The 24,663-nt window shown below is 41.4% G+C and overlaps 1 protein-coding gene across 1 annotated transcript in view; it reads right to left on the bottom strand.

Moving 5' to 3' along the window:
• The window catches only part of CFAP53 (cilia and flagella associated protein 53), a 500,763-nt gene that overhangs the window by 385,386 nt on the left and 90,714 nt on the right, over positions 1–24,663 (bottom strand). Inside the window, exon 2 of the mRNA XM_044078252.1 lies at positions 23,476–23,705. Within this exon, the coding sequence (XP_043934187.1) occupies positions 23,476–23,705 (230 nt within the window). The remainder of the gene's footprint in view (positions 1–23,475; positions 23,706–24,663) is intronic.

Below are 24,663 nucleotides of genomic sequence, written 5' to 3'. Positions count from 1 at the left end.
GAGCCAAACAAGGATATACCATCAACAGGAGCATTGATAAAGGAAGACTTAAAGGGTTCCTTGAAATCACACAAGTGCATCCAGGAATGACGCCTAATAGCAATGCTTGTACCCACTGCTCTATATGTCCCTTCGGCTGTATGAGCAACAAGCCGCATGAATGAATTTGAGATAGACTCCAGTATGGCAAGCTGAGAGGCTACTTTATCTCAAACCTAGTCAGATACTGCTCCTGCAAGGGTGTCTGAAAGCTCAGTTATTAGATCCTTTTGGAGTCTGGTAAAGTGCTCCAAGAACTTCAAGGACCAAACAGCTAAGATCGATGAAGCAAAAACCCACTTCCCAAATCTATCCATTGTCAGAGACAGTCAGTTAGGAGGATGGATAGTTGAACTCTCATCGGCGAGTTCCTTTTTGGTGGCCACCACCACCACCATGGCATCCACTGCTGGACCCATAGACCAATGGGGTTGATCCTCTGGGGCTGAAATAATCTATTCTGGTCTTCAGGGAATAGGCTCTACAGCAGGGGTATCCAACCTTTTCACTTGCAGGGGCCGCATTGAGTCAACAGAAGTTGTCTGGGGGCCGCATGTAAAATATATCATATAGTTAACTGTATCACTGTCGCGGGCGACCAAAGTCGACCCCCTGGCTGTATTGTAGGTGAATTTGAACAGTGAATAAATGTAATAAATGCATAATATTTGTCCTAAAATTCAATCTCATTCAAATTCTAAAAAAACAGTGAAATCTAACATCTTAGTTTAACATCAAAGTTTATTTGTAAAACAAAAAAATTAAGAGGTACGAACCCTTCAATTTGTATGAGATCATACCTGTGATTTTGCCGGTTTCCTAAAGATGTCCATGTTTTCCATCATGTCCTTAATGCCCATATGATATGTTGTCCAAAGCGCTTATGCATTCTTCTGTTTCTAGCTTTTGAATCTGTCCCTGAAATTATTCAAGACATGCTACATCTGGTCAGGCTGGTCTGAAGATGAAAGAAGGTTAATCAGTGATATTCTCAAACTGAGCACCCCTTTGGAAAGGCACATTTCTAGCTTTGGAATCTGTCCCTGAAATATGGCACTGGCAATATTTCTTGCTTTTGCACAGCTGTCTGGCCAGGCTGGTCTGAAGATAAAAGAAGGTTCATCATTGGTATTCTCAAACTGAGCAATCCTTTGGAAAGGTATATTTTTAGCTTTGGAATCTGTTCCTGAAATATGGCACTGGCAATATTTCTTGCTTTTGCACTGCTGTCTGCTCAGGCTGGTCTGAAGATAAATGAAGGTTCATCAGTGGTATTCTCAAACTGAGCACCCCTTTGGAAAGGCACATTTCTAGTTTTGGAATCTGTCCCTGAAATATGGCACTGGCAATATTTCTTGCTTTTGCACTGCTGTCTGGTCAGGTTGGTCTGAAGATAAATGAAGGTTCATCAGTGGTATTCTCAAACTGAGCACTCTTTTGGAAAGGCACATTTTTGGTTTTGGAATCTGTTCCTGAAATATGGCTCTGGCAATATTTCTTGCTTTTGCACTGCTGTCTGCTCAGGCTGGTCTGAAGATAAATGAAGGTTCATCAGTGGTATTCTCAAACTGAGCACCCCTTTGGAAAGGCACATTTCTAGCTTTGGAATCTGTCCCTGAAATATGGCACTGGCAATATTTCTTGCTTTTGCACAGCTGTCTGGTCAGGCTGGTCTGAAGATAAAAGAAGGTTCATCAGTGGTATTCTCAAACTGAGCACTCCTTTGGAAAGGCACATTTTTAGCTTTGGAATCTGTTCCATGAAATATGGCACTGGTAATATTTCTTGCTTTTGCACTGCTTTCTGCTCAGGCTTGTCTGAAGATAAATGAAGGTTCATCAGTGGTATTCTCAAATTGAGCACCCCTTTGGAAAGGCACATTTCTAGTTTTGGAGTCTGTTCCTGAAATATGGCACTGGCAATATTTCTTGCTTTTGCACAGCTGTCTGGTCAGGCTGGTCTGAAGATAAAAGAAGGTTCATCAGTGGTATTCTCAAACTGAGCACTCCTTTGGAAAGGCATATGTTTAGCTTTGGAATCTGTTCCTGAAATATGGCACTGGCAATATTTCTTGCTTTTGCACAGCTGTCTGGTCAGGCTGGTGTGAAGAGGAAATACATTTATTCAGTGGTATTCTCAAACTGAGCACTCCTTTGGAAAGGCACATTTCTAGCTTTGGAATCTGTCCCTGAAATATGGCACTGGCAATATTTATTGCTTTTGCACAGCTGTCTGGTCAGGCTGGTCTGAAGATAAAAGAAGGTTCATCAGTGGTATTCTCAAACTGAGCACTCCTTTGAAAAGGCACAGTTTTAGCTTTGGAATCTGTTCCTGAAATATGGTCACCCTTTGGTTTGGGCCATATAGTAGCCGATACGTAAAGATGGTTGATAGTGATTACTACCTTATAGTCTGGGCAGAAGAGGGCATAACTAGTGAACCTGTGCCAGCCTTCCCCAGGTGTGTGTGTGTTTGTATATAAATCAAAGTGTGTGTGTGTTTGTATATAGCTTGAATTTCAACTGTGCCATACTTGTGTACCTCATAATTCACTTTCTTATTGCCACTACTTTTATTGCATTTTTTTTCATTTAATTATTTGACACAGATTCTATCTTATCCATTTATATTTCCTCATTTAAATCCTTAGCTGTTTATAATTTTATTTACTCTGCATACATCATCAGCTTAAGATATGGCATCCTATGTTTTTCACAAAAGTGTGCACCTTGGTTAGTAATTTTGTATATCACTAACTTTTGTCTCTTTTAAGTGAATTACACAACCAGATTCACACTCTTTGTTTTGATACTTTACCCTCAGTAACAGAAGCATATAATTTTCATTGAGCCCTGGTTTCTTGCAAGGAGTAAATGACTAATAAATCATTTTTTTCTAGGTTAACAATTACTGAATTTCTATTTTGTGGTTGCTATTCTGAGTTTTTCCTCTGTTTGAAAGAAAAAAACAATAACTAACTCCAAGACTTCCTCCTCTGCAGTATCTAGAAATGTGGCATACATACCTTTTTAGGCTTTTCATCAATTCCCTTCACAGTGATAAATAAATAAACTAAATTACTGATGAGGAATATCCCCTTTTCTGCCAACTTGCATTGCAGATGGACTTCCTGGTGGTTACTTTAGGTAACATCACCATTCCATGAAGTCAACAAGTTATGTTTTGGAAAAACAAAATATTAACTTACTCCAAAAAAAAAAAGCATTCTGAACTAAAAATTATATTTCTGCGATTCAGGCTGTTCAATGACTTGAAAACAGTTATGCATTTAATATAGTGGAAGAATTATTTGCTTCCACCAAAAACTAAATAAAATGCATGGTTTGGTTAGGATGTCAGCTAAACTAAAGTTTCACACTTGGGGAGTCCTGTGATATGCACGGCCCATCTAACCAACAAATGCAGCTAAACAAAACAGGATGCAACTCTTAACTTTAAAGCAGGAAACCTCTGTCCCAGATAACACATTTGGAAAGAACACAACACTTCATGTGAGAATTGCAAAACTGATTGGATTCAGATAGTGGGAAATCATGAAAAGGACAACATGGCTAAACCTTATCCACTGACAGCCAATGTCACCTGTGAGGCAGTGGTGACTTGCATTTCCATGTATGAGAAATATGTCACCACTATGCAGATCTCTGAGGCTTCACAGAAGAACGCTACACCCAGTTATTAAACTTTGTTTAAACTAAGCCTCATTTATGCAGATACACGAAGTAGAGAAAAATTAAGTGTTGAAAACAAAGATGGTGCTCTGCCTTACTTCGTTCATATCACACAAGGCCCGCTGATGAAAAATAAGACACTGCATTGCCAAAGCCGTCCTGTGTACATGGAGGAGGAAGCAACTTAATTATATATAAAAGTTTCTGCATGAGACAAGATGTTATCCTGTAACACTCTAGCTGAGCTTATTGTGGTAGCATTAAGAAGTAACCGGCCTTTCTATGCATCTAAATCTGGGAAACAACAAGTAGGGATAAAGGACATTACAATCTCACTAAAAATCAAGAATTTTGTTTACAAGGATATGACAACAATGTCTTATCCCTTGGGAACTGCCTAAAATACTAACACATGTAATCTAATTTGATACTCATACCAATATCACTGTAACTGTAAACAATACTTATACAATATAAGTAAATGTGAAGACTTATTTTTTTCTCACAAAATAAAAGCACACAAAACATTCATACGTTCACAGTTAGAACAAACATATGAGTCTGACAATTTAAAATCCTAAACATGAATGTTGCAGAAGCACAGACTTTTCCCCAAACTTAATCTTCCCATCCTCATCAGAAACAGCTGGATTACAATTAAATAAATGTTTGGCACCAGTAGGATTAACTTTTAGTTATGTACTTACCATAACTTTAGATGTATGGGATCCATCTCACCTACATTCTCTACAGATGGGTTCGGAGCCGATCCTCGGCTCCGACTCGGCACGCTATACTATAGAACGAAGTCTCTTATTGGCTGAGTTACCTCATATCCCAGGATGCCCCACTACTGCTTCCCCAGATCTTGTTTGTCCGCACACATGCCACACACACATAGACTGTTGTTATAAGATTGCCAGGTGTTTCAAGAGAGGAAAACAGTTGTATTCAGACCGTCTGGTCTCTTCTGGCCTCCAAGGTAGGGGGAAGGAGGGTGGGTTATTAGGAATGTAGGCGAGATGGATCCCATACATCTAAAGTTATGGTAAGTACATAACTAAAAGATGTAATGTGATCCTATCTCGCCTACATTCTCTACAGATGGGACAGCGTCCCTAGCACCTAATTCCTGGGTGGCTCACTGGAAACGGTCCGGAGAACCGTGGAACCGAAGGCAGCTCGACCCCTAGATGCCATATCCAATTTGTAGTGAGAAATAAAGGTGTGTAGAGAAGACCACGTAGCAGCAGCACAGATGTCATTAATAGAGAGCTTGGAATGAAAGGCTGCCGAAGTGGCCATAGCCCTGGTAGAATGAGCTTTCACAGGAATTGTAAGCTCTTTATTTGAAACGCGATAAATATGACTGATACAGTCTCTGATCCACTTGGCAATAGTGACTTTCATGATGGATTTTCCCAATTTATTGTCTGAAAAAGACACAAACAGTTGATCTGATTTTCGTGCTTGTTGTGTCCTATCCAAATAGAAACGTAATTGTCTGTGCACATCTAAGCTGTGAAAGGTATACTCAGCTCTGTTTGTATACTTAGGGAAAAAAACGGTAATTCCAGTGATTGCTGCAAACAAAAGTTAGAACAAACCTTTGGTATAAAGGATGGGTTTGGTCTAAGAGATACTCTATCCTTGTGAAATACCAGGTATGGTGGTTTGACACATAAGGCTTGAAGTTCTGAAACTCGCCTGGCTGATGTGATAGCAACTAGAAGGGCAGTCTTCCAAGAAAGAAATTTCAAGTCACAGGTTGCTGCCGGCTCAAAGGGAGGTGCGGTTAATGCGCCTAACACTACGTTGAGGTCCCACGGTGGTGCAGGATGCGATATAGGGGGCCGTAGAAGCCAAGCTCCTTTAACAAAAGCTTTGCACAACTTATTGCTCATTAAAGGTGGTTCTACGTTCTCATGAAAATTGGAAATAGCTGCCAATTGAACTTTGATGGTAGACACCGAACAACCCTGGTTGAACAGGGAAGTTAAAAACTTCAGAACCTCTGACACAGAAGCTGTCATAGGGTCTAATCCTCGGAGTTGGGCCCAAATAGCAAACCTCTTCCATTTACTGCTATACATCTTTTTAGTAGAAGTCTTGTGGGCAGAGGACAAAATATGCATGACTTCAGGGTCGAAAGAATGGCTCCTAACTATGGTCGGAAGAGGAGTAACCAAGCTGCTAGCTTCAATGAATGGAGGGACTGATGGAGCTGCCCTGACTGATGCGTCAGGAGGTCCGGAACTTGGTCCAGGAACCAGGGACCGTCCAATGCATACTTGCGAAGAAAGGGGAACCAAACCTGACGAGGCCAGTATGGGGCGATTAGAATCATTTTGCTTCCCAAACGAATCGCCTTCTGAATCACCTTGGGAAGAAGGGGAACCGGTGGAAAGGCGTATAGCAGACCGGGGGGCCAAGCTTGGACCAGAGCATCCTTGGGGGTCTCCCCCGGAACTGGAAAGAGAGAGAAGAACTGCTGGCATTTTGCGTTGAGGGGAGTTGCGAAAAGATCGCAACATGGAACTCCCCATCTCGTGAAAATCTGTGTTATCACTTTGTGATTCAAGGACCATTCGTGAGGGGAGAGAATAGTCCTGCTCAGTCTGTCGGCTATCACATTGGATGTCCCCGGAATGTGTGTTGCCACTAGAAAGCATTTGGTAGCAATCACCCAATCCCATACCTTCATGGCCTCTCTGCAAAGGGGTTAAGACCTGGCCCCTCCTTGCTTGTTCAAGTACCAGACTACCGACATGTTGTCGGATTGAATGGCAATCGTCCCCTGGGGGAGGTAATTGTGCAGTGCTTGCAACGTTAGAAGCACCGCCCTCATTTTTAGGATATTGATGTGGAGAAGATTTTCATCGGAGTGCCACGTGCCTTGGACCGACCTGTCCAGATAATGTCCCCCCCACCCTGTCTGGGAGGCGTCCGTAGTCAACGTGGCCAAGGGGGATGGGGGAACGAAGGGTCGCCCCTGATCCAGGTTGGAGGAAAGAAGCCACCAACGAAGATCCTGTTTGCACGTCTCTGTGATCAATATGTGATGACAGAGGGGGAGGTCTTGATAAGACCACTGGACTGAGAGGAGCCAGTGGAGTATCCTCATATGCAATCTTGCCAAGGGGATGAGAAGAATGGTGGCTGACATGGAACCTAACAGCTGCAGGACCATTCTCGCTGGAGCGCGACGTCTGAGGAGTAACGCCCGAACCTGAGACTGCAATGTTGCTATCCTTTCCACAGGAAGATAGACTCGCATCTGCCTTGAGTCTATTTCTGCACCAATAAACAGAATACGCTGTGATGGCAGCAATATGGATTTTGTCCAATTGAAGGTGATTCCTAAGGAGCTGCCTAGGGAGATAGTGGCTGCTAGAGTTTTTAAGAGTAGATGCCTTGAGGTGGCAGTTAGGAGCCAGTCGTCTAGGTATGGAAACACCTGGAATCCTAGACTTCTCAGGTGAGCAGTCACCACTGCTAAACATTTGGTGAACACCCTGGGGGCTGTGGTGAGACCAAAGGGCAGTGCACGGAACTGGAAATGACTGTCCCCTAGGCTGAAGTGCAAGTGTCTCCTCGACGCCTGATCTATCAGAATGTGATAATAGGCGTCTTTGAGATCTATGGAGCACATCCAAACACCCTTCTCCAGAAGCGGGAGAATGGTTTGCAAGGTGACCATCCGGAATGTGGACTTTTTCCACTGATCGGTTTAACCTGCTGAGATCCAAAATGGGCCTCAAGTCCCCAGTCTTTTTTGGTACCAAAAAGAATCTTGAGTAAGTCCCTGATCTGGCCTGATCTGCGGGGACAGATTGGATGACTCCTTTTTGAAGCAGCTTTGAAATTTTGATGGCTGCCATATGCCGTTGACTGGGTGGTGGGTCCGGGATTCTTTGGGATGGTGGGGGGGGGGGTTGAGAGAAGGGAATGGTGTAACCTCCGGCGATGATTCGGAGCACCCATTGGTCCTGAGTGATACTTTCCAAGGCCTTTAAGTGCCTCGTAAATCGACCCCCAACTGGCTCCGGAGCTGCACAGTCTGGCACTCCTTCAGGGATGCTGGAAGGAGGAGGAGCCATGAAAGGACTCGCATGTCTCCAGTGTTGCGGGGGCCTCCGCCGCCTCTGGGACGGCGTCTCCCTGAAAAATTTCCCCTTCCTCTGCCTCTAGAAGGGGAATCGCTCTGCTGCGATGAGTAAGGCTTTTGAGACTTACGGAACCACATTTTTCCCTCCTCTTCGAGCCTTGGGATAAGGTCTGAAGGGAGTGGAAAACCGGGCCCCTACGGCAGTTAAAGTCTAACCCTCCTGCTCGCAGCGAGTCAAAGTGTCCTTTACCTTGGGTTCAAAAAGGGAGGACCCATCGAAGGGGGCGTCGGCAAAGGAAGACTTAAAGGCCTCCGCAAAGTGACACAGGCATAGCCAGGCTTGTCTCTGTTGAGCAACACCTGTGCCCGCCGCTTTGCTCGCTCCTTCGGCTACATACGAAATGAGCCTCATGGACAAGTTGGATAGGGAGGACAGGGTAGCCAACTGGAAGTTAACCGTCTGGGATAACTGCTCAGGTAAGTTACCAGAGAGGGTATCCGAAAGCTCCTTGACCAGATCCCTCTGCAGTCTCGTAAAGTGAGTCAGGTAGTTCAGAGACCTTAATGTAAAGGTTGCTGAAGCAAGGCGCTTCCGTCGATCCATGCTCCTAGACTCCTTATTAGGAGGATGGACGGACGTTGAAGCCTCTGCCACATCTTGTTGGGTAGCAGATGCCACCACCAAGGCATCTACAGCCACACCTTTGGTAAGAAAGTCCTTATCAGGGGGTGCCGAAAGGAATTTATTGGGGCGAGCTGGCACCGGTTCAACAGAATCCGGATGTTCCCACGTCCTTCGAGAGATCAAATCCAGGAGCTCATTGAAGGGCGGAGACACCCAGGAGGCAGAGGGCTGAGCCCCAAAGGCCTTGAGGAACACCGACTCCTCAGCAGAAGGGGGTTTGGACGAGGACGACTTGGGGGACCCTTCCGCATCATCGAGGTCGGTATCCGAGGTGAGAGACTCATCAGGGGAGTCAACGTGCTTCCTCTTGCACTGTCTCTTCCTGGGGGTTCCTCCGAAGACGTTTCGGAGGGACCCCCAGGAAGAAGGGAACCCCCAATGGGGGTAACCTCAGGCCCAAGGGCTCCGCTGTCATGAGACAGGGGGATTGCAAAGGAACCAGTCTCCGTGCCCAGGGAAGGTGGTGGTGAGATGGTAGAAGTGGCCAGAGAGGACTTGGCCAAGGCACTCCTCATGGCCTTGAAGGCGGGACCCCCAGAGTCCCAGGAAGGTTCAACCCCCAAGGCCACAACAGCAGTCGGAACTCCCGCTGCCGATGCACCGAGAGGAAGGCTCGGAACCGAAAGGACCGGTCCCGAAACGTCCCCCCCGGGGCTGACAGAGGAGGTCCGCGTACCGAACACCGACCCGAAGGGCGGGGTTGGAGTTAGGGTCGGAACCGACCCAACAACTTCCACCGGCTCCACCAACACCGACTCCAACGGCGCCAAAGCTGTTGGAGGAGGAACCGAGGTGGCAGGAAGGGAAACCGGCTCAGGAGCCGAGTGGGATGGAGCCGAGACCAACTTCTGAAAGACCGGAGACTGAAAAAGCCTTTGAAGCACCCTGTCTACATCCGAATCGGACATCCTCGAGGACCGAGAAGAGACCGACCGGGTCCGAGTCGACTTCTCCGCCGGCTCCAAAAAACTGGGGGACCGGCTCCAAATGGTTTCGAGAAGTATCGGCGCCGAGGGAGATTCCACCACCACTGCAATTTCCCTCGGAGCCGATGTGGACTTCGGCACCGAAGGGGAAGAGTCTGAGCGGGTAACCTTCATCGGCTCTGAAGGCAGTGGAGCTGATGGAGATGACTCGCCTCTCGACACCCGAGCTCTCGGCTCCGAAGCCAGAGGAGTCGAGGCTGGAGACATCGAGGCAGACCGTTCCGCCCTCGGCTCCGAAGTCCGTGGAGCTGACGGAGAAGCCTGCCTTGACTTTTTTGCTGCCGGTTCCGACGGACTGGTCGGAGCCGAAGATTTTTTTCTTCCTCGACGGGGAAGAAGAAGAAGATAGGGCTTCCTCAAAGGAGGGGGTAATCAGCCCTTTCAAAATCAACTTATTTTTCCTCTCTTGGCGCACGCGAGAGGAAAAAGCGTGGCAAACGCTACAGGATTCCTGGAGGTGCTTCAGCCCCAAACAGTATACACATAAGGAATGGTTGTCCGTAATGTACATTTTATAACTGCATTTTGAACATTTTTTGAATCCAGATGGCCTATGTTCTTTAGACATGGCTAACTACTTCAACTGTAACTTTAAAGACAAAAAATTAACACGTAAGCTAAGGCAAGGTCCCTCTAACTTAATTGGAATCACTTGCCAGCAAAAAACAACACAATTTTACCTCAAAAAAATTTAAACTACACAGTTACACAATAAGTAGCTGTTAAACAGCTCTAATTAAAGCGCGTGGGTAGGGCAAGGCCCCTCTAACTTAAACGGGATCCTTTTCCTTCAAATAAAAATACAATTTACCACAAAATTCCTAAGATACACAATCACACAACAATATGTAGCTGTTAAAACAGCTTTTGGGTAAGTTTTAGCGAAATTTCTGACAGAAAAAAATCACTAAGAGGCACTTAGCTCAGCCAAGTCCGAGACCACGTCTATGCTGTAGAAGCGGCAAACAAGATCTGGGGAAGCAGTAGTGGGGCATCCTGGGATATGAGGTAACTCAGCCAATAAGAGACTTCGTTCTATAGTATAGCGTGCCGAGTCGGAGCCGAGGATCAGCTCCGAACCCATCTGTAGAGAATGTAGGCGAGATAAGATCACATTACATCTAAAGCTACAACTGATGGGTCAGATTTTGAGTATAAAAGAATTGACAGACTGATGGACTTTATGCATCCCATCTGCATTTTTAGGGGCAGCTGGCTGGGTGCCAGGAAAATGGCAGGCGGTAACATATCCTCCAAAGCTGACAGAACTGGAGGAATGGGTGAAGATTCTTGAAATTTCCTGTTAACAGCTCATTGTATTTCTTGAGGGACTGGAGAAATCTCAGTGTTCTCTTGCGGAAAACAATGACACATTCTGGAAATAGTGTGAGAAACAGAACCCCCCCCGCCCCACACACACACACACACACACACACACACACACACACACACACACACACACACACACACACACACACACACACACACACACAGGGAGATTCAGAAACTGGGCTCCAAGTCTGAATCAGAAATCGAAGAAAATCCATTGCCTGCCCTTCTTCTTATCCAAATATAGAATACTGAATCTCTTCAGGAGAAGAGAGGCATCCCTCTTTCATTTACCAGAAACCATCATATAAGGAGGATCAGTAGCCTGAGTCAGATCCCAGTAAACTAATCCTATGGAAATTAGGAGGAGGAGTAGATACATGTTTAGTTTTCTTTTTCTTCTTGACAGGAACAATGATGCCAACAGTGTTATTTAATAGCAGCATCAATTTCCTCAGAGTTGGACACAACATTCTGGCAAAAAAGGGAAGCCATCCCTGTTCCCTCTCCCAGGACCAGGGACTCTCCCTTGCACGCTGAGGGGACCTCAACAGCCACAGTAGACATGGCTAACCCCTGGTCTATCATGGTTGCAGGTGCTATACCAGAGGGACCTGGGGGTAAAAGAGGAGTTGTCTAAGGTACAACTAATGGCCACAGCAAAGTCACCCACCTGTGGCTGATGTAAATTGCTAGAATGCTGTGGTGACAAAGCCGGCTTACTTAACCTTTTCTTTTTGTGGCTAGAAGTACCACCAATTATGAGACCGACAGTTTACTCCACAATCATGCAAAAACTGGTGCCTCTTTCCCAGGGAAAACAAGCAACAAGAGCCAGTAAAACTTAAGTCTTTAAAACTCACTTTTTTACTCATAAAAGAGTAAAAAGCACTTTAAAAAAACCTGACAGCCCCAAAAAAGTAAAAAACACAATTACTCCACAGAAAAAAAATGTAGAAGTTGTTTAAAATAACTGAAACTGACAGGAAAAACAGTGCTGCTGTTTAAAAGTATAGTATGGCCTTATGATATTCCACTAAAACACAAACTCTTAGCTTTAAAATACATTTCCTGAACAGGAAAGGAGTTATAAAAAAGATTTCAGAAGCAAAAAAAAATGACAGTGTTATATCATAGATAACATAGTAATTTATGACAGAAGAGAACTTGTAGACCAGATCTTCAGAGACCTGAATACACAATCAGTATGTAAACAAATGTGGTTTATAAACAGCTGCCTGCTTCATAGGGGCTGTTCACTTCTTATGTTGCTTGAAAGGTACCAACTTATTTCTTTGTCTGATTTTTCTTTAAGACCTAATCGCAATAATCTGCATGGGAAACAGGCAAGCCTAATGCTTATTCATTGCACTGAGATTATAACACTATTGTATTTTACATTATGCACTGCTTTATTATCAATTAGAAATATATATTAATCTTAAACTATAGTATATCTGAAACTCTGTCAGTTACATTCACTATCCTCTCAAACACTAAGCTGATCAGCACTTTTAACCCTAATTAGGAGAGATCTGAAAATAAAAATATTTTGTCAAGGGTTTTAAAATTATGTTTCCTTAATCTTATCTTTTTGAACAGTGCACTTTATTGCAAAATGGCACACTTTGCAGACCCATTTCAGGTAAAATTCTAAATATTCAGATTCCACATAACCAGATTGTGATGGCAGTGTTGCTTATCAACAATAAAAAACAAAAAGAGAAATTGGGTAGGCTTAAAATGGCCCACGAGGGCAGCTAGCATAGTACTTACTTATGAACCTATTATTCAAGTCATTATTGGGTCTTAAAAATAGTTAGCCCCCTTTTGGACCATACTGTTTCATGAAATAATGGTCCACTTGAAATGTAAATAATGTACTTACTGTGAAATCCGTGTGAGCATTGCTGTGTGTATCTACTCCATCAGATGACTTTCTTCCTTTGCCTGATTATCTTGAAATATTTTTTCAACATAACTGATTTTTCAGATAGCTTCATCTTAAAAAGTTCTGTGAGACTAGAAATGTAGCAAGAAATGCTTCATCATGCATTAAAAGATGTTACAGTAACCTGAAAAAATGGACTTTGAGTGAAACAAGATAAGTATTTTGAAAAACTGTAATCGTGAAAGTGAGGAACCAACCACAAGGAATGCACAGGAAAAATGTATACACTTCTGCTGAACCGCAATTAATCAGGTTGAAGAAAATGTGACCAGTCCGTTGCATAATCCAAACAGTTCTTTATTTAAGACACAAGAAATAAGCGCTTTCGCGTGGTAAGTCCACGCTTCATCAGATATCATTTAAAAATGCATATACTCCATTATTTAACCGGAGATTAATTAAACAATTCAATAATTAAAAGCTGTGTTTTGGTTGCTAGGCGCTTTGTAAGCGCATTCATTAAGCAGCGAGAATCTCATCGCTACTATGAGTGAGACTTCACAAGTAAAAGCAACTCTGTCTATAGAGTCATAAAACACAAAATGCATCACTGTATATATATCAATAAAACATAATTCCTATTTCTAAGAATCAGGAATAAGATGTTATTAACATGCTATCTAACATTAAATATATGATGAGGACTTTTCTCACGGCTGATATCTTTGAAGCATGTATAATAAAATCTCGCTGAGCATTTACCAGATGTAGTCAGTAAAACAACAACAGATAATCACTAATGTCGTGAATTATTTTGAAAAACTGGAATATCTTGTGTAAAGCCAGGCAGGGAACAACCTTAACAAGATTACTTCACAATCACCAAACAATACTTTGACTGTCTTATACAGCAGGTTCCAAGAACAGCAGCCTCGCAATGGATAAAAGGAAGTCAAATCTGGGAATGAATAGCAGCTATGCATATTTTAAAAAAAGTCAGAAAAATTATGAAACTACAATGGAGAAATAATGTTTCATTGTTTTTACTTTAACAGCCGTTTTATTATTCCACTTTAACAAGCTTAATTTAAATAGTGGTTTCATTGCCTCAATTTTAATTTTTTTTTAAAACCAATAAAAGTAAAAAGCATTTATACATAATTGTGCTCACTACATACTTAGCTTACCTGGTGTAGTAGTCGGTGTGTAAAAATTACAAATCCCTCTCTCTCTCTCAACTTTTCTTCGGTGCGATGCTCTCGTCTTCCCTCAGCTCTTCTTTGCCGCGAATGCAACTATCGGCGCGAAAACTAACGGAAGGGTGCTTTTCGCGCATGCACAAAGGACGCAAGTCAGCTCTTCCATTCCCGAGAATGCATCTATCGGCGCGAAAAGTAACGGGAGGGTGCTTTAGCGCATGCGCACACCAGCGAAAGGACGCAACCTTAAAAAAAAGGGAAAAAAGTAAAATTTTAATTTAAGGGTCGCGGGCCACATGGAAGAGGTCTGAGGGCCGCATGCGGCCCGCGGGCCGCGGGTTGGGCACTACTGCTCTACAGAGTCAAGAGCCTTCCACACTTGCTGAAAGATCAACTTAACTACGTAGTCAGTGGGCAGGGTCACCCAAGAAGTAGAAGAGCGGGCACAAAAAGCTTGCAAGAACACAGATTCCTCAGAGGATGGGCTTGAGGGCTTCCAGTCACCCCTCTGTTTTAATATTTCCAGGAGGTCTCCAAAAGAGACATCTTCCAGGGGTGACTGTGGAGACCCTTCCCTTTCATTGTAATCTGTGTCTTCAGTGAAAAAATTCTTCTGGAGAATCCAGGTGCTTCCTCTTGCAAGTCCTCTTACTGGGTGGCACCTGAGGGGGAGGTTCTGAGGAGGACTCCAAAGAGGGGGAAACCCTGAACCCACATGTCTTGCAGCTCTTGTGCCCACTCTCCTTACGTAACAGATTGTGACAGCTGCAAACCAGAAGAAACAAAAATATGGCACTCCAACGAGGATGGAACTAGCTGGGAGCCTGCTGAGGCCAATGCTCTCTACATAATCTGGAAGACAGGCCTGCCCAAAGAGGGATGGGAGCCCAGAACTGAGAAAGACAATCTTGGAACCAGGGTCACACCCCACTCCGATGAGCTGCCACTCAGAGTAAGAGCCGAGAGAGGGCTCAAAACTGTCCATGGCCCCGAGAGCTGTATACGGCACTGTGGAAAAAACTGGAACTGGTCCAAGGATCTTGGAACAGACAGCCAAACCATGGTCCCAAGCATGCAACAGATCCAAAGGAGCCAAAGACCACAGAGTTGACTCTGGTACAGAGGTGAGATCCACCATCGGCACCGAGGTAACTGGCACCGGGAGAGTCGAAGTGGGGGGCTCCAAACCCTAAAACAAAGTTGAAGAAAGAAAAACTGGTGGAGAACTTGGAGAATAAGCCTCAGCTCCAAGTGGGAGAGAGGTTTGTGACAGTGCAGGGAGACCTCTGGCTGCCAAAAGCTGATCCGCTAATCTGACTATGTCCAATTTTGACAGACTCCTGGAGGAATGGATTGACATTCCTGAAGGAGACTCAGGCCTGTACAGAAAGAGGCTCCATTGTTGACTCTAAAAGGGGTCCACTGAAGGGGAATATCTAGTCCTGGGAATAAGTGGCAGATTGACTTTCGGCACCATAGGTTGTTGTATGGAAGGGGATTGTGGAACTGAATGAGAGAAAAGTGGAGGGTGAACAGAAACTATTGTCTGTGCTGAAGTGGTCATCGGCACCAAAGTAATGATCAGTGCTGAAGAGGTTTTAGTTTGAGCTGATTCAATGACTGATGGCACCGATGAGGACTTAGTTTTTGGTGCTGGAGGTCATTATTCTGCCAATTTCGGTACTTTGGCTTTTGGTTCCAAAGAAACCATCAGAACCTGCATTTTTTGCGACTTTGTTTGATGTGCTATAAGGGAGGTTGGCACAGAGTGGCTTCTTTTATTTACATAAGGTTTAGGAGATTTTGAAGTCTCCACCTTAGATAGGGCTTCAGTAAAAGGACATTTCAATAAGCCTTTCAAAATACGCTTATTGTGCCTTTTGGCTAAAGTACAGACGCTAAAGCCCTAACAAATAGTACAAGTCAAGTCCAAGTGAGGGGCACTCAAACAGTACACGCAGGAAAGATGCCCATCCGAACTGGACATCTTTCTGCCACAGTCTTGACACTGCTTGAATCCAGATGTCCTCTTTTGCTTCTCTGCCATATTGAAAAGTTAGTTAGGTCACCGATATACACACACCCACACTCTCACACAACAGACAGGAAGTAAAGGAAACTAATTGCTTTTTTTTTTTTTTGGATATACCAACAATGGTATATAGAAGATACCCAAATGGGTAAAGGGAGAAAAAGGGGAAAAAGAGGATATCAACAATGGTATAAGAGATTACCAATGGTAACAGAAACAGAGAGGAGGCCTGATAGCAGTGATGGTAAAAAAGAGTTACTGAAAGGTAAAATTGGGTGGGTAAAAATAGTTGGAAAAACAGTCACTCACTCAACAACAATGTCGCAAAACTATCTAGCAAAAATTTTTTAACAAAATATGTTTAGAAAGAAGAAATTTAAAGCACTTATCTGACAGCATCGGCTGATGCATCCGATTTTCTACACACCAAATGAGATCTGAGGTAATGGGGAGAAAGGCATTATGGGTTGAGCCTTAGCTCAAGAGTTTTTGGCTGTCATGAGCTATGTATAATGGCAGAGTCGGTTCTGAAAGGTCGGAACCAAACCCATCAGTCAAGAATGAATGAAGACTGACAACATCAGATTGCATATTTTTGCAATCTACAGTATCTTCATTTTTATGACTGAATTATGTAATATATCTGTTTGATTTTTTATCTAAAAATTTCAAAATGCACTGCACCTGGACTTTAATATTTTTATAGTTATATCTCTATACAATGTTGTAATGATATAACTTTAAAATTTCTCTGGAGCTTTTCTCCCTGGGCCTCCACTAAAACTGAGCTTTTTAATGCCCATCTGAAGTATCCCATTAAACAAATGCAAAATAAATAAAATAAATAGCAATTACTATAAAAATAAAAGGAAGCAAGTTTGATACGAGTATAGCCTGCTAGAAACCAGCTCTCCCGTAATAAAAAAGTAAGCTATATAACAAAGTTTTAAAATATAATTATATTCTCTCTTAAACATGACATAGAAAACAATTTGACTAAAATTAAATTCCCTTTCTTAATACATATCAACTACAATAAGGACACGTGTATATTAACTTGAAATCAAAGACTCAACCCACGAGGGTAATGCAGCCAACAAATGCAGGTGTTTGTATGTTCATTTCTCTTTCCATTCACAACAGACACTGCAGTGTTTACCCATAAAGGGAACACATTTACTCTGGCAATTAATTTTCCCTGCAGACTGAGATTCCAAGTGTTAAATGCAGTTGTCCAAATGAATACACCAACCCCAGGGAAGCAGAGATGAAGAGAACTGTAACAGAGTCTATCGTTCAAGATTGTGGGTAATATGAGCTTTCCATTCAGTTCAAGCTGCTGCTTTAATCAAAAAAACATCCATATGTGGCTTCAGGTTACTGACACCAAGAAAATGTTCACTATCATGTGAATTTCATAGGCTGCTTTGTTACTGAAAGACATTTGCCAACATTGTAACTAATCTGAATGCATAATATGTTTGCATGTGCCAGACCTTCCCCATGCTGCCAAGGTAGCAAAAAGCACCTGACAAACTGCTCAGGAAAAATATAGTTGTGCAAGGATATTACCATAAAGTACAGATATGTGAGGCATGCACCAGTGGCAGTACATATGTCATTATTCCTGCCTTTATAGTTTAATCAAATTTTTGAGTTACAGCCACTGATAACAAGTAATGCATGGTTTGGATTTCTGCTAAATAGCAGATCTATCCCCATGAGTGACAAGTTGGTTGGCCCCTAACAGTCAGAAGGGCATTTCCAAGGTAGCTCTTGCTACTTTTGTCAGCTAGTAATCTTAGCTTATTTTATTTTGATTATGATTATTACATGGGTTGTTCTGATCTCAAAAGATGTCAGGCAGAAGAGCTCCACAGTGCTTAGTGAACACATTTTCAAACATAAGATGAGCAAAAATGTATATTTATGGGAGTGGGGCAGTTTAAAGCCCCTTAAATACTGAGCATTGGACTCCCCTGAAAGGCATGTCATATGAAAAAAATATAGATATTTTTCTGGGAAGTTGCATGAGGTGTTTATTTCCACAATAAGATAATATTGTATGCTTAAATATTGCATTGAGTGCACATACCAGTCTTGAAACTTGTTTTATTTTAGCGACCTGTGTGAGTACTTTATATGACAGAAATGGGTAAATGTTCAGTACACGAAGAGAATTAACTTGGCTGCCTCCTTGAGAAAGTGCAAACTGGATGAGGTCTGAATTCATACTCCGTTACCTAAGGCTGAACTTCCAAATAGTGTTTACCATAAGAAATCACTGCCAGTGCAGTTTCCATTTGTGTGCAAAAGGCAATTCAATTTATATGGCTTTCTTTCCACAGTCATATGACCATGGCGTTACTAAGGCAGCATGGGATATGCTTTTTTATTGTGTGCTCTGTGACAAAAGGAGATACTGCCATCACAGCTACCTGGACTATTGTAAATAATTAATTATATGTCATTTGTGAATATCAACATGATTTATATAAGATGCTTGTGTTGCAACTGTATTAGAAGTGTATGTCGTGTGTATATCAAACTGGTTTGTACAGACATGTGTGTTAAAAAGGTATTTTATACATTGCTTGTGCTTAAAATGTAACCACAGTGTACCCTACTGGAACAGAACAGAAATTTACATATACTATTGTCATTCTTTAAATGTATATATTTTAACAGTGGAAACTGGAATACAGGAAGTTAACTTCATAAAAATAGCTGAAATTAAATTACTTTATGGCTACGCAATAAAATATGACATCTTTCAGTTTCAAGGCAGCTAGAAACATAATGTCTGTACTAGGGAGTTTTTTGAATTGCCTTTAGGGTGGAATAATTACTAGTTTTGAAATGTGGAGGAATGAAATTGTTTTATGACTTCCAGCATCTGCCAAAGATCTGAAGTCTATGTATTTTCACAGGTAGATGCTAAATATGGCATAGTTTTACAACAGTACCCCCCAATGCGCAGTAGCAAGGCTCACCCAAACCCTGCCCAACAGGCTGCCCAGATGAATAAACATGAAGATGGTAAGGAGGAAGTCCGTATGTATATTCATTCTTTATTACCAGTAAGCATTCAACTTTTTGTTAGGGCAATATTTACAATCGCTCCTTATTTCTGCATCCTTTAACCTCTTATTATTTTGTCTACAGTTATTGTCTCTCAAACAAGTGCTGTTTAAATCAAAACGGAGCATTACCCCTCTTAGAACTGGTGACTGTTATAGAGAAGGTGATGAATGTCACGTAATAAACGAGGATAGTAATTAAAAATGTTTAAACATGAATATGACTTCATAAAGTATACAGTAAGCTACAGTAATCCACATTTCATCTGCAACTGTATACTTGTAACTGCAAACTGTAACTGTGAACACAACTGTAATGCAGATGTCGAAGTATAGTACTTGCTGTAAAGGAAATGCAATTTTTGGTACTTGCCTGATGCTCTTTAATGTATACATATATATATATATATATATATATATATATATATATATATATATATAAACTCACAAGTTACACATACAGGTGGTGACTTCTGCAACTAAGAAACCGCACCCCCCAGTGTATATAAATACAAATATACCAACTCTGAGAATGAACTACTTTGAGGAAGCAGGTAAACTACATTATTATTTTCAACCTCTTGCTTCAAGAGTTTGTGGCAAAGACATCCATGTAGCTCACAAATATTAATTTTTTTCCTGCACTTTTGGCAGGGGGGGGGGGCAGCTCCCCTGCACTCCTATGTATATAAATGCAAATATACCATCTCCGAGAATTAACTACTTTGAAAAAGCACGTAAACTACATTAGACAATTAATATTCGTGATGTCACAGGCAAATCTGCATGACATGTCAATCATGCATCATTTGCATGCTACATCACAGCCTTTAGGCATGTCAATCACTATGTCCACACCCTTTCCTGCGAAAAATGGCTGGGGGGCACTGCAAACTATCCCAGCAATAATATTTGAGATATTAATTTCAGAAGTCTCTCAGAGAGACAGGGCATTCTTTATTCTGTCTTGGACCTGAAAGAACCATTCACCACAACATCTGCCTTCCTCTAATTAAGTAAGTTAACTAAGGAATTGTAATTCTCTTAAATTCAGTCAGGAATATAGTGTAGCTTAGTTTTGGTATTTTTCTTTATATATTTGAGACTGTACTGCAATGTTGTTTTAAATATTTTCTGTGACTTTGAACTCTGATGTCACTGTGAATATATACTGAGTATTTTCTAGTTCTTTTATTATTTATTATTAAATATATTTAAACCTTTCATTGTGGCTGATCTGTGTAGAGATATTTAAGTTTTGAGTGTACTTGCGTATTTATTTGGTATTACTGTGTGGGGCACTCCTAATAGCCTTGCTCTTGGTCAAACCACTATTTGATTTAATATTAATATAACACAGTAAGATTGGACATACTTTCTTAAGGGTCTAAAAGTAGCTGATAAGGAGTTGGCTGGTGACAGTGATAATTACCTTAGTCTGGACAAAAGGGGGCACAGCTAGCACACTTGTACCAGGCATTCCCAGGTGTGTGAGTGTCTGTGTGTGTCTGTGTGTGTGTGTGTGTGTGTGTGTGTGTGTGTGTGTGTGTGTGTGTGTGTGTCTCTGTGTGTGTGTGTCTGTGTGTGTGTGTGTGTGTGTGTGTGTGTGTGTGTGTGTGTGTGTGTGTAAATGAAACCTCAAAGAGTGTGTGTGTGTCAACTACTTGGGCAGGGACACGAAGCACTGGCTGGACAGAGAGGGTGCTGGAGGTCTTGGCTTGGCCACTCAGCTGAGATCTCAACTCTATAGCTGTGCCTGTGGGGAGTCTTATTCGAGATGTGGAGAAAGAGGGAGAAACCAGCCCCAGGCTGACTGTGGTATCTGTGTGCTCTTAAGGGAAACTGCACTTGATGCAGAGAGCTGCATCTGGAAATACTGTGTGTGTACTTGTCATCCTCCTAGTGTACTTCCATCACTGTTGCCAGTGGTGAGGATTGAGGCTCTTTGATTTCTGGTCCAGTGGTGGGGCGTTACATCCTCCATCAAGGTGGAACTTCAACTGCTGTGTTGTGAACAACTGCAGCACCACAAAATTTAACCTTGATAAAAAGTAGATGAACTGAAATAAATTAGGTAAGACATTTTCGCACATTCTTGCTGTTTTATTTATTTACCATAATTTTTTATTTGCTTTGACCAACTTGAAATACTATGCACATTTTCTCTTAGTTTGTCTGTATGACATCTTGTATGGAATTTTATTTATTTGTTTAAATTTGTTGGACAGGAATGTCAATTTGGGAAGCCCCCATTTTTAAGGAAGTTGTAGAAAGAAAAAACATAGAAACATTAAAGAGAAATGATTTAGAGCTATACAACATTAAATATTATACACAGTAAGTCCTAACTTTATACAGTAATGTATGTAAAGGTTATCTCAGAACTATAGATTATATTTATACATAGAAGTCAGATGACAGGAACTGAAGAAAAATTGCCCTTACACTTAACTATGGCCAACAACTGAACTAAAAACTCAGCAACCTATATCAAAATCACTGATATAATTTTGATTTTCAGAAAGTTTATGACTATAGGCACAACATAAACATAGCATATGTTCAGAGATATACTGGGATGTAGAAATATTTTGTTCACAGAGAGCAGTACAAATAAACATGACTGATACAGCTAATATATATGTTTCAAAGATCTACAAATGGCCACACTGGATCTGCAAAATACAGGGGGGTCACTCTAAAGTTATTCCAGGTAGCTTATAAGTTGGTGAGCAGATAAGGGTGTTTGAAGCTCAGTTTTCAGTAACAAGTGACTGTTCCATTGTGCTAGTAGACTTTTTCAGAGATATCAAAGCCTGAAGCTTATTCTACTTTAACATGTACTTGATCACAACATTCACAATTATTTATCTCTAGATTAGGGGATTTTTGTGCCAGTTTTCAAAAGGATCGCAAAACACTGCTGTTATTGTGCCACACTGATATGTTAACCAAAGCAGGACAGTTGGAAGTACAAGAGTTTATGAGCAAATGTGAACCAAATTAGGAAGAGTTGATGATTAAATACAAACAGCTAATCAGAGGCGTGTTCTGCAGTGATGTCCTGTAGCCAGTCTAGCTATGTTTTGAAATTCAACTCAAAGATACAGAGTAGTGGAATTTGTAGGTTGATTAGAAGTTGTGCAGACTGCAAAAATGAACGGCATAAGCACTTACTTGCAGTAGATAATTAAGAATCATGTGAAAGAAATTACTTGCATTAATGGAGCCAAACAAGTTTCTGGTTGGTTGTGGACACTGTATGATGTATGTTTGTCAAACAAACTACTAATCAGTGATAAGACAAAGTAATTCTGTTGAGGAGATTATTTTATTCAGATGGTGACAACCAAAAGGTACATCTAAAATATTCAGTAAGGTAGCATCATTGCAATGATTAAATCTGAAACCATAATGTATATTTGAGAGAAGGCTGTATTTGCTCAGCTGCTGAAGTATTTATAGATGAATGGACACCACCCAAATCCTTAAAAAAAAAATCACCAAATTCACTCAATGTCACTATCCTTTATGGCACACCAGCAGAAGAAAAGCAATTCCTTCAAACACCTCAGTTTGTGGCTGGACTAATCATTAATATTCAACATCCATATTGAAAAAGCAATGACAGAGATAACTCACTTCTCTTCTGAGTAAGATAAATCTCACCCTATCTACTCAACCCAGCCAGGGCAGCTACAGGCAAAGGAGTCCTTCTAGCCCATCTCTAATATGGACTACCCATAACTGTGACAGTCTCTAAGAAAAACTCTTTCATCTTGCAAACTATCAAAAACAAAACCTATTGCTTCATTACTAGCTCTCCCTCTCATGAACACCACTGCCTCACCCTCAGAAATGCCAAACGGCTTCCACTGCAGCACAGAGTGGACCTTATTCTAATCTGTCTTATTATCTAACTTCTCCAGCCTAACTCCTGACAGACAAAAATGTTAGCTAACAATAAAAAGTATAAAAAGTGACATAAACACCTTTTTTTAATCATCAGACTAAAAAGAGATATAGAATTCAGTAATATGGTGAAACAAATGTAAATAGGAAGTATAAAAAGAGGGACTACAATGTAGAATGAAAACTCCATTAAAATACAATATATCGACCTGAAGAACCAAAAAAATTATGTCAGAAGAAAAAAAAAAAGGAGTGATAATGGAAAAAAAAAGGACTTGCACTCACAGCTCATACAAATTCTTATCATGGAATTAAAAACATATTCTTTGGCTGTTTTTCTGGTACTTAACATTGCAACACAAGTAAAAAAATCTAGAATATGTCTTCACAGTGTATTACGAGATCGAAGAGGAATCTAGTTGTCTGGGAAAAATTCAGGTGCTGAGCTATTTTGATGTCTACTGGTATTAATCCTGCTGTTACAGAGGATGGAACTCATCACACCAAGTAATATTTTCTTACCTTTTTCGCCTTTCCTCAATGCCTTGTCTATACTGCTCCATTGCATCATTAACCCTTCTTTCTATAGTTGCCTTCATTATCTGTCTGTCTGTGTATTTTTCCCATGTATTCTTCAGGTCACAAAGCTTCTGATAGGCAGTAAAGGCAAAAACTTGCTCACGAGCTTGTTCTTGACGCCTCCTCTCCAAAATCAAATAATCTGCAGGTCTTGAAGAAGGAAACTTGGCTTTCTACAAAAAATATCAGATGTATTAGAAACATAGAAACATGAACTTGTAAACAGCTCACAAATGCTTGGTCTATCTGGTCTGCTCATGTCCAGGTAACCTGCAGACTCCATTGAACTAACAGCTTAAAGGAAAACTCCACCCTAGAACTAAAAAATCTGTTTTTTTCACTCTATCTTTGTTTCCTGACCTATTTTAACACTCGAAAATCACTCCAAGTGCTTTATTTATAATTTTAGCCTCTTTTCCACAACATGGTTACCAATGGGGCTTGATGTATTAATGTGATCGTGTTCTCCCTCAAGCCTTTCTCTTTTCCATAATGCTTTGTATGACTCATGCCAGACATAAGGAAGTAACTGCGAATTCCCATGCCACTGACATATAATGGGATTTGTGTGAGTCACTGTTATCTTCTTTACCTTTTGTAAAAGAACTGCTTCCTTTCTGTATCTAATCACCCTCATTTATGTTTGACCCAGACCTTGTTTTACACTATACTTCGAAGTTATCCAGCTATAGCCAGAAAAGTAACTAAATTGCAGGCCTTTGTTCGGGGTTTTCTTTTGTAATCCAAGAGGATTTGATTCTGCAAGGGTCTCTCAGTGCAGTGACAGTTTTAACACTTCTGCAGTTGTGTGAGGGGGAAGCGACTGTCAGTTCCTCATGAACCACAAAAGAAAATCTTGAGCAAAGGCCTGCAATTTAGCTACTTTTCTGGCTGTAGCTGGATAACTTCTAAATATAGTGTAAAACAAGATATGAGCAAAACATAAATGAGGGTGATTTGAGACAGAAAAGAAGCAATCCTTTTACAGATGGTAAAGAAGAAAATAGTGACTCACACAAATCCCATTATATGTCAATGGCATGGGAATTCACAGTTACTTCCTTATGTCTTACATGAGTCATACAAAGCATTATGGGAAAAAGAAGGGTTGATGGAGAACAAGATCACGTT

This window comes from Protopterus annectens, chromosome 1.part1 (assembly GCF_019279795.1).
Source record: "Protopterus annectens isolate FY-2018-M chromosome 1.part1, PAN1.0, whole genome shotgun sequence".
NCBI classification, from domain to species: Eukaryota; Metazoa; Chordata; order Ceratodontiformes; family Protopteridae; genus Protopterus; species Protopterus annectens.
This window is presented reverse-complemented; position numbering and strand designations above follow the sequence as displayed.